The 10822-nt window shown below is 35.2% G+C and overlaps 1 protein-coding gene across 1 annotated transcript; it reads right to left on the bottom strand.

The window, feature by feature from the left end:
• Positions 1-112: 112 nt before the first annotated feature.
• pcdh20 (protocadherin 20) lies at positions 113-6195 on the bottom strand. Its single transcript, XM_051649677.1, has 2 exons — positions 6101-6195; positions 113-4851 (listed from the first exon to the last, which is right to left on the bottom strand). The coding sequence occupies exons 1-2, from the start codon at positions 6119-6121 to the stop codon at positions 2371-2373; spliced, it is 2502 nt and encodes an 833-aa protein (XP_051505637.1). The 5' UTR covers positions 6122-6195; the 3' UTR covers positions 113-2370.
• Between the last annotated feature and the right edge of the window lie 4627 nt (positions 6196-10822).

Genomic DNA, 10822 nt, shown 5'->3' with positions numbered 1-10822 from the left:
ACAATATAATATACAATTTATAAAATCTGATACATTTGAATATTTCTAATGTGGTAGACTGGTATGCAAGGTAAACATGATGAACTATACAATGCACCTAGCATGAACATTATGCAATTTAATTGACCTGTGAGCAAAACAGTTTATGAAGGAAGAAACAGCAGGCTGCAATTTCAAATTGAAATAACATTCTAACACATGTTTTATGGGTGCCTAAGCCACACATGTAGATGTATAAGCATACTCTTATGAATTTCCAACACCTTTTATGCTTGTGCTTTTTTTTCTTGTGGATTCTTTTGAACTAAAGATCAAAAGAGTCAAAACAGTAAAAGTATCAGCACTAGTCAGAGTTGCAATAGACATTTACAGTTGGTATTTTATCAGTTATTAAAGTGGCAGTGAAATGTAAAATAACTTTAAAAACACTCAAAATATAACGAATGGATAAAATGGATATCACAGTAATTTGAGTATCATCCTGTGTTTTTCTCACCTGTATATTATGGACACATTCCAGGTAACTTCACAACTAGTGTTTTCTTCCTTGTACACAGTAAGGTGAGCAGACCTGCCTAAACATGCACTTTGTTTTGTCGTTTAAAGGACTGAAGAAAAAAGCCAGCCTTGCTGCCAGCAAGCTAAGCTTCTAGAGACAATCAGATTTCCAGACAATCAGGGTCTGATTACAGGCACATGTGTCAGCCACCATACAAAGATACAACTCTTTAAAATATATAGGATATGTCTGTTTTCCATTTTAAGATGCACTTATATATTTTACAAAACAAGTTCCATAAATAAAATATTTCCATAGTTATTATTTACAAATTACTTGTCATTTGCATGAAGTTTGCAAATGGTTTCTCCATTTCATCCAAGTTCTTTTCCAGTGCTTTTATGGCACTCAAAACAGATTAATTTCCTTCTTTTGTATTTTGAAATTGATACTTTCAAAACAGCAAACAACGCTCTGGTTTGTTAAGTGAGACTCTGATCTACCTGCATGGGGTGAAAGGGTGGCTATCAGATAACAGGTAACTTGGTGACATAAGAGTGTCATATCCCCCATCTGCCTACAGTATCTACCCCTCCAATGCCTCTTCTCTGGGCTGTCTCAACCACAGTTTCTTGTGATACAATATATTCATCTCCTTAAATCAAAAGGAACATCAGAGCTCTTTGTAGCATGCTGTACTCAATCAATCATTTTGTTGAAATGTAACAATTAATCAGTTAAGTGACTTTTCACATTTCATACAATGTTCACCTTTGTGGAAATCCACAACAAAAGGAACGTCAAAGCTATCAGATATCTTTTTAAAGATATATTTAAAAAAAATCTAAATGGCTGAACGTAACCTGTTTTTCACCATGGGTTTAAGAGCAACAGTGTGGTTCCAGGGGGTATTCGAAAAGATTTAGATTTCTTTGAACTTATAAAACATACATTTTAAAATACATTTAGAAAATGTGATTTTAGACTTTAAATAAATCTACAAAGCTAGATCTCTGCAACAGTGCTCTTGTTTCACTCACACTTCTCCACAACAACACTCTTTCCTATTTTTGTCTCATCAAATGTCTCAGCCAATCATACCAATATTAACCTAAATGCTGTTAAACAATAACAGGTCCTACAGTATATTTCATAAATCGCTTCAGTTTGACAGGAAGCCACTTTGTAATCAGTTTTCTCCCCAAAGTATTAGTCATTTTTGTTGAGTTAATAATGATAAATAATACCAAAGATAATGCTAAATGATAGTAGGAGTGAAAAGGAGCATATACTTGAACTTGGTCCTTAAACCTAAATGATGGAGCTGTGGGGATATATAAGACACAATCACAAAAAAGGGTTTTGAAACACTGATCTATATATTGGTGCTGAATGCAGCCTGCATATTGATTATATAGAGCATGACTAACATACATTCATGAGTAAAAGCCCCTAATGCCTGCACTATTTCTCACAAGAGGGTGAGAAGCATGGGAAAAATCCAAACAAGTGCATTTTTCTTTCCTCATGACTGCACATGCAAATATTTCCTTTTCATTATAATGTTACACCACTGATGACAGATAAAGATTTACAGAACATAGTCCATTAGTCCAATTGAAGTGCACTGATCCTTCTCTTTAACTATTATGTTTTAAAGATATATATTTTTTATTTATTTTTATTTTTTTAATTTAAAATTCATATTAAAATAAATTCTTAAAAAATGAAGCAAAACATTATCAGCCAGGTCTATCATTAGCTAAAAATTAAAAATGTTTTTTTATACAAAACTTTCTTTTTTAATATTTATACAACCTTTAAAAAACATTTGAACATTTTCCCCATGGTATAACTGCAAGCACTTTCTTTTAATTTAAATGTTTCAGTTCATGCAAGTTTTTAGTGTCCCATTTACTCTTTTTGTCCACTTTCCTTTTCGTGTTTCTGTGCTTCATAAACACCACAACAACTGCCAGAAGAACAAAGACTGAGAGAACCATCAGGCCTAGGCCACAGAGAAATATAAGTGACATTTTTAATTCACAAATGCAGTCTTTGGAAGAAAGTGGGGTCGGAGGGGGTATCGTTGGTGAGGAGTATTGTGGAACCTCATTCACGTGGCATTTTTCCAAAGTCTCGTTGACTAAAACGTTGACCCACACGGTGGTCTGCAGCGAGGTCGGCTTTCCTTCGTCGCGAACGACTACGAAGAGATGGTGCATGACGTGGTGCTCGCCGCTCAGATCATGGGCCAGCGTGATGTTTCCTGTGCGTTGGTCAATATTGAAGGGGCTTTGGAGAGCTGGTTCTCTTGCAATGATCTCGTAAGTGATATACGAATTCATTCCTGAGTCCTCATCAATGGCGAATATCTTTGTTACCATGCTTCCTTTTCTGGCAGTTGGAGATATGGTCAAACAAGAGAGATTGCTGCTAGGAAGTATGACCTGCGGTTGATTGTCGTTTACATCCTCCACAAAAACCGTTATTTGCACCGTGGTGGAAAGCGGAGGACTACCGCCATCTACAGCAAGAACTAAAAGCTCGTAGCGGTCTTGCTTCTCACGGTCGACTTCCCCCGTATTACGGAGCGATCCTTGTGCAAGGTCAATGGCGAAGGGGATGGTGCTGTTTAAGATGCGCATGTCCATGACTCTTCCATTGTCTCCTTCGTCAGCATCGCTTACGGTGACTTTGCCAACTTGCGAGAGATGTGGAATGCTCTCAGACACAAAAAAGTAAAAATGTGGGGTAGGAAAAGTGGGCGGATTGTCGTTCTCATCCAATATGTCTACAGACACTATCGCGAAGGCCTCCTGAGGCGGAATGCCACCGTCTTTGGCCAGCACCGTCAGGCTATATGTCTCCTGCTGTTCTCTATCCAAAGACTCCGATATTGATATCACTCCAGTGTCTTCGTTAATTCTAAAGGGCCCCCTGTTTATAAGCCAATATGTCACTTTGCCAAACTGACGGCTGTCTGCATCACTAGCCGTGACTTTTAGCAGAAATACTCCTGGCTTATTGTTCTCCTTGATTTTCATTTCATAGCGTGCTTGTTGGAACTTTGGGGCGTTATCATTCACATCCTCAACCATGACTTTGATCACCTCTTTTCCGTGCAGGCGTTCGCCTTGAACATCAGAAATAACTACTGTAACATCATATTCGCTGCACATCTCAAAATCTAGCGGTTTTAATGTTGAAAGCAAATAGCCACTGGCTTGCGGTTTCAAAGAAAATGGCATGCCGTTTGCTTCTAAGGACAGAATGCCTTTAAACCCAGAAGTGTCTTTCATCTCCAAGAGGGCCAATATGGTGGGGGTCTCGTTTTCGCGTAACACAATCACTTGGTTTTTATGCTCGGCGACAAACTTGATCTTTATGGCTGGCTCTAGGCTAACCGCTGGTTGGATGTATACAGTTACCTGAATTTGCACAGGGGGGCAAAGTGGGCTATTTGCGACGACTTTCAACGTGTGCTCCTCAAGACTGTCAACCTTCACATCAACAGCTAAGCTGATCAGACCCATGTGTCCATTTATGTGAAAGAGCTTTTTGGCTCTATCAGAGATCTGAGGACTGAAGGAGAATGTGATATGGGCATTTTGGCCCAGGTCTTTGTCTGTGGCTTTAAGTTGTGCCACTGCAGCGCCTTTGGTTCCTAATCCTTGTACAGTAGCAATGTGAGGACTATCTGAGTCAAACTCTGGACAGTTGTCATTAACATCAGTTACAATTACACTGAGATTAGCCGTAGCGCTATGTGGTAATGGACCTCCATCTACCGCAACAAGAACCAAAAAGTATTTTTCAACCGTTTCCCGATCTAGCTGCTTTTGTACAACCAACTCAAGTGCATCCCAGTCTTGTCTAATGCCGAAAAAGCCATTGGAACCTTCTAAATGGTAATGTATCATGGCATTGCTGCCAATGTCCTCATCTATAGCTTGGTCGTCCAGTGGAAAACCTGTACCAATCTGTGCATCTTCAGGTATGCTTAAGGAAATCTCACTCCTTTCAAAATAAGGAGAATTGTCATTAATATCCTCCACAGTGACAATTATCTGCACCAGTTCAGAATTAGAACTCACAAGTGCATTATCTGAAACAGTACATTCCCCATCCAGCTGTGATGAACACAAGGTCTCTCTGTCAATGTGTTCTGTTGTATACAAATCTCCTGTGTTATTATCCACCCTGATGTACTTCTTACCAAGGAGCTGGTATGGAGGTGAGTAGTGCATTCTTAGAGTTCCAATTTTAGCACCTGCACTTTGCTCCTCTTGGATGGTGAAATGCAGCGTATGGCTTTGGATTAGCCCAGCAGATGCCAAGAGAAGCGCCCACTACAAAACAAGAGAAGAGAATTACTCCTTGGAAGAAAGCAACACCATTTTTTCCATATGAAAGTTTAACCACTGTGACTTGGATTCAAACATGTAATCCCCAACCACCAAGCCAGACCTTGTTGTTGCACAGTCTGCATTAAAGACTTTCATTTTACTGTAGATACAAAGAGTAAGATTTAACATTTAAATACACTATATATTATGAAATTATTAGGAAGTTATTATGAAGTGGAAATGCTTTAGTTGTTATGAAATCTTTATATCTTTAGGTACATACCAGGAAGCAATTTCCGCAAACAAGGTACAAAATAGGACCTAAAATGTAACACTTTGGTTCTTTTTGGTAGATTTGGAAACGTATGTTTCCCAGTAAACTGAGGAAAAATATTTCTATGATTATTTTTCTTCCAATACCTTTGGTGGCTTTATGAATGCCTTTCATGTGTTTGAAACAAGCAACTTTGCATGCCATGTTAATTTTATGGGCAATAGACTACTTTACAATAAGGTTGTATTTAATTAACTAGTTAACATATAACAATGCTTTTACAGCACTGACTGATTGTTAGTTTATGTTGATTTTAAATATTCTACTAATTGTTTTTTAATTAAAAGTTGTGTATGCTAACATTAGTCAATGCGTTATGAACTACAATTGCACTTTCGTAAATGATCAATAACCAAAAATAAACGCTTTAATAAAATATTGTTCATTTTTAGTTCATGAAACCTAATGCATTAACAAATACAACCTTTTTGTAAAGTGTAACCATTTTATGTAAGATAATATCTAACATATCTAATCGCCCTTCCTCTAAGGAACATAGCATTTGTTCCTTTATTTTTCAGAAGAAAAAAAAGTAATGTGACACCAATTTGTACACTATTCCCGAAACGTGCCAGTAAAACATTAACATTTTAGAGTGGGGTTAGACTTTTCCTCTTCAAACTGTTTTGTATATATCTTTAAATCTAGGTAATCTTTCATCTTATTCTTACTAAAAACCTGTCTTTTTATAACCACCAAATGAAGTGAAGAGATAAAAGTGTTAAACCCAACTGATAGACTTAAAAACGATTCATTTAAGGCATAAATACAGAATACATCAATGAACACTGCATACTAACTGAATGACTGTGGAGTTCACGTTCATGTAACCCCCAAAATACTTCAACACATGTGATTAAAATATATAATAATTATATCATCATGTATTAATTAGAGAGTTATATGTAAAACACTGACCTGTACAGTGGTCAAGGTCATCGTGTTGTCATCTTGAGCTGTCCACTCTTCGAGAACATGTTGAACTCTGTGAGCATGAAATGTGTAGCGCTCAAAGGAATGTGTTGGGGGCGGATCTCTCTCCTACCTGTGCTACAGGTGAATTCAGGATTATTAACTGTTGGCTAAATGGATAAAATACTGGTCTGACAGGATGTTTTTTTCTGTATAAGAGCTTGATGATGGATGGATCCTTAAAGTATTTGTTTCTGTAGATGTGTTAGCAGACAACACGATTCCCCCTTCAATTGGCTATTGAGTAGCAAATCCACAATGCTTTTTAAATAATATACACTCTATTTAACAATAATAGAGATTATATTGATGTGATAACTTTTGTTTTCAGTTGTTGTGGTTCGATGGGCTATTCAGCTTTTATGAAACATAATGAATTGGACACTATAGATTTAAATACTAAATTGATACAAAATTTGAATTATTGGTTACACTTACAATAAGGTTCCATTTGTTAAAATTAGTTAACAACATTAGTTAATATGAACTAACAATAAACAATTATTTTACTGGATCTTGGTTAATGTTTCAACATATAGTAGCCTAATACATTTTTAAAATCAAAGGTTGTATATTTTAATATTAGTTAACCCTTTAAGCTCAGATGGGCCTGCCGAAAAAATAAAAAATAAAAAAACAGTCGTCAAAATATTAATAACTACAGTCTTGACCAACACATAGGTTTCGTTTGAAATCTTAGAAGCTCTTCTTTCCAATGCATGAAGGCACTATGACCAAAACTGAACAAGTGCTTTGAAATTTGCAGACAAATCACAAGTTTTCTGTTTTGATATTTTTTTTTTATTATTATTTTTTATTATTGCACTGTACATATTATTGCAATCAGTAAAAACATCAAACTCATCAAACAGCCATGTGTCATATGTTGTTGGAAAGCTATCAAAGAGTAGAATAAAACCAGCTTATTTGTTTTACTCACAGACAAAAATATAGCGAGTGATAGCTAAGTATATGTCTTTGACAATAATGTTGGTGTTGCTTATATGCTGCGTTTTCGCTTAGAACTTAAAATAAACGGAACATAAAAAATAAACGGAACATAAAATATCACATACCATTACTTAGAGAAGGTGATTATCTTTTAAAGGAACCGAAGGTATTTGGATGCATAGATCATTAGATAATCCACGCGAAGCACAATATTACATATGGCCACCAGGAGATGGCGCCAAGTAAATAAATCAAACTCGATGCAGACTCATTTAATCAAAAGGCAGTCATTCTGTGAAATCTCATTACTAAAATCATGTCTCCATGCTATGCAAACCTTTAGTCATGGTTGTGTTGGCATGTGTAATTAGATCTTATGTACAATTATTGTGTTTTATTTGTCTGGAGAGGCTTTTGGGCACATGGAGACGTTTTTGGACACTATAATAAATTATTTTTGTAATGCTATAACTTGTGACTATGACTATGTCGAATCAATGCAAAAATTTTCTCAGATACAGTTGACACGATTGGGAATGAAACAAAAGCAGTTTTCGGAGCCACCTTATTTACACCCAGAGATATATTATGTCAAATAAGACAAATAAGAAAAATAAGTAATTTTTTGGCTAATTTTTTGTGTGATTTTTCAGCAGTTTCTTAGGCTGAGAGTCTCAGAATGTATCATAATCTATATCATTAAAAAATATATATATATTTTTATTTTTCTTTATTTTTTTTTCTTTACAATGATAGCAAACACTTGACTCTCCTTTTTGTTTTTTTGTTTTTTTGAGTAATAAGCTTTTAATTTTGGGTATGCCACTGAAACAGGAATTCTTTAAAAACACCTTCAGAGATTAAAGGTTTAATGCACTATGAACTGACATGAACTAACAATTAACAATTGTAGCCTGTTTGTATTAACTAGCGTTAAAAAGGTTAATAAATGCTGTGACAAAAAGGGCTATATCGTTCATTGTTAGTTCGTGATACCTAATGCATTAACTAATGTTAACGAATTGAACCTTATTGTAAAGTGTTACCTAATTATTGATCTATTGTTGATGAAATTTGGCTCATGTCTCCTGTGGTACAACTCCCCCTGTTGAGGGAGAATGTGGTACTACACCACACTTATCTAAATGGGTCTCATATTTCACCGAAGCCACACTTCTGTTTTACTCCATTATCATTCTGTAAGTCAGAGTGAAATTAGTTTTTTTTATTGTTATTTTTTTTTTTTTTAGAACATACAGAACAAAACACTGACTGACACCACACTAACACAAAAAAGTAAATAATAATAAAAATGTGCCATGATATTACTTTATAAATATACGGTATACTGTGTGTGTTTGTGTGTGTATATATATACAGTATATAGGGTACAACGGGGCTAAAGGCACACCTTAAGGAAAATTAGCTTTATTTCTCTTTTTATTAAAATGTATTTATTTTAATTGAATATTGATGGAGCAACATAATTTGTGTGAAAATAAATAATAACGAAAAGGTGTTTTGATTTAAATTGAGTAAAAAAATAAATAAATTAAAAGATGCTGAAGGAGCCTTTTACCCCACACTTGGTTTATAGTGATATTGTGTAGATATAGGGGCAAAAGTTATAGTGCAAAATTTGTCAACTAATGCAAATAATTTTGAGACAGCAAGATGCTTTTTTGAGTAACAAATTAAGATATGCTTACTCAAAATAACTACTTCAGAAAATGGTGCTTGATTTCCTATTAATTTCAATCACATCTGGCATTTTATAACATCTCAGGTATTCTATGAACAAATTAACCTCCATTATGATTGGATCAGTCAATGTGAGCCCACTTTGAAATTTTTTTCAGATCTATTCACCCCACTTAAAAAAAACAAAGTGTTTTAAAAGGGCCTTTAGCACCTGCAACAGGGGGGCTTTTTATCCCAAATACTATCCTTACACTTATTGGACAGTTATTAAGAAACTTTTGTTTTAATGACCTTGAACACATATACAAATGATAAATAAGTATTTTGTCTCAAAATAGATGTGATAATTTCAGCTATTCTCATTAGCTACATAAATTTGCAACATTTAAAATAAAATATTAAAAATGAGATCAAATTGCCTCAGAATAAAACTTTAGACACCACACGCAAAGGTCTCATGGATCAGGGACATTTTGCTGTGTATAGTGACAAACGTGTTTAGGAAAGTGCTGTGGTAGTTTTTGTTGCTATTTAGTGTTTTGAGAGAAAATAAAACCAAAGAAGACTTTTACCCCATTGTATCCTCATATACATATATATAAATATACACTGGTGGCCAAAAGTTTGGAATAATGCACAGTTTTGCTGTTTTAGAACGAAATTGGTGCTTTAATTCACCAAAGTGGCATTCAACTGATCACAAAGTATAGTCAGGACATTACTGATGTAAAAAACAGCACCATCACTATTTGAAAAAGTAATTTTTGATCAAATCTAGACAGACCCCATTTCCAGCACCCATCACTCCAACACCTTATCCTTGAGTAATTGTGCTAAATTGCTAATTTGGTACTAGAAAATGACTTGCCATTATATCAAACACAGTTGAAAGCTATTTGGTTTGTTAAATGAAGATTAACATCATGCTTGTTGTTGAGTTGCACAGTATGCAATAGACTGGCATGTCTTAAGGTCAATATTAGGTCAAAAATGGCAAAAAAGAAACAGCTTTCTCTGGAAACTCATCAGTCAATCATTGTTTTGAGGAATGAAGGCTATTCAATGCTTGGAATTGCCAAAAAACTGAAGATTTCATACAAAGGTGTACACTACAGTCTTCAAAGACAAAGGACAACTGGCTCAAACAAGGACAGAAAGAGATGTGGAAGGCCAGATGTACAACTAAACAAGAGGATAAGTACATCAGAGTCTCTAGTTTGAGAAATAGATGCCTCACATGTCCTCAGCTGACAGCTTCATTGAATTCTACCCGCTCAACACCAGTTTCATGTACAACAGTAAAGAGAAGACTCAGGGGTGCAGGCCTTATGGGAAGAATTGCAAAGAAAAAGCCACTTTTGAAACAGAAAAACAAAAAGAAAAGGTTAGAGTGGGCAAAGAAACACAGACACTGGACAACAGATAATTGGAAAAGAGTGTTATGAATCTTAACCCCATTGAGCTTCTGTGGGATCAGCTAGACTGTAAGGTGTGTGAGAAGTGCCCGACAAGACAGCCACATCTATGGCAAGTGCTACAGGAAGTGTGGGGTGAAATGTCATCTGAGTATCTGGACAAACTAACAGCTAGAATGCCAAGGATCTGCAAAGCTGTCATTGCTGCACATGGAGGATTTTTTGATGAGAACTCTTTGAAGTAGTTTAAGAAGTTCTGATTTTTTTTTCTTCAAATTGTAATAGTAATTTTTCATGTTATTAATGTCCTGACTATACATTGTGATCAGTTGAATGCCACTTTGGTGAATAAAAGTAACAATTTCTTTCCATAAGAGCAAAATCTGTACATTATTCCAAACTTTTGGCATATATATATATATATATATATATGACCATAGTTTGGGCCCAAACACCATAGTTTTACTACAACTATGGTAACATTGACCACAACTGTAATAAATAATAATAATTAAAAAAAAGAAATTAAACGAAATGACAAAGATTCTGAAAGCTTGTTTGTTTGTTGGGGATACCATATTAATATACTGTGGTTTAAACA

Source organism: Myxocyprinus asiaticus, chromosome 22 (assembly GCF_019703515.2).
Source record: "Myxocyprinus asiaticus isolate MX2 ecotype Aquarium Trade chromosome 22, UBuf_Myxa_2, whole genome shotgun sequence".
In the NCBI taxonomy this organism is placed as follows: Eukaryota; Metazoa; Chordata; class Actinopteri; order Cypriniformes; family Catostomidae; genus Myxocyprinus; species Myxocyprinus asiaticus.
Note: the sequence above shows the minus strand (reverse complement) of the source record. Positions and strands in the feature narration are given on the sequence as shown.

What these genes read in the sequence shown, in the direction of transcription:
- pcdh20 (XM_051649677.1), bottom strand. Translation starts at nt 6,121, where the DNA reads ATGACCTTGACCACTGTACAG. An exon ending in TGACCTTGACCACTGTACAG is followed by an intron (nt 4,852 to 6,100) that starts GTCAGTGTTTTA and finishes CTTGTTTTGTAG; the next exon opens with TGGGCGCTTCTCTTGGCATC.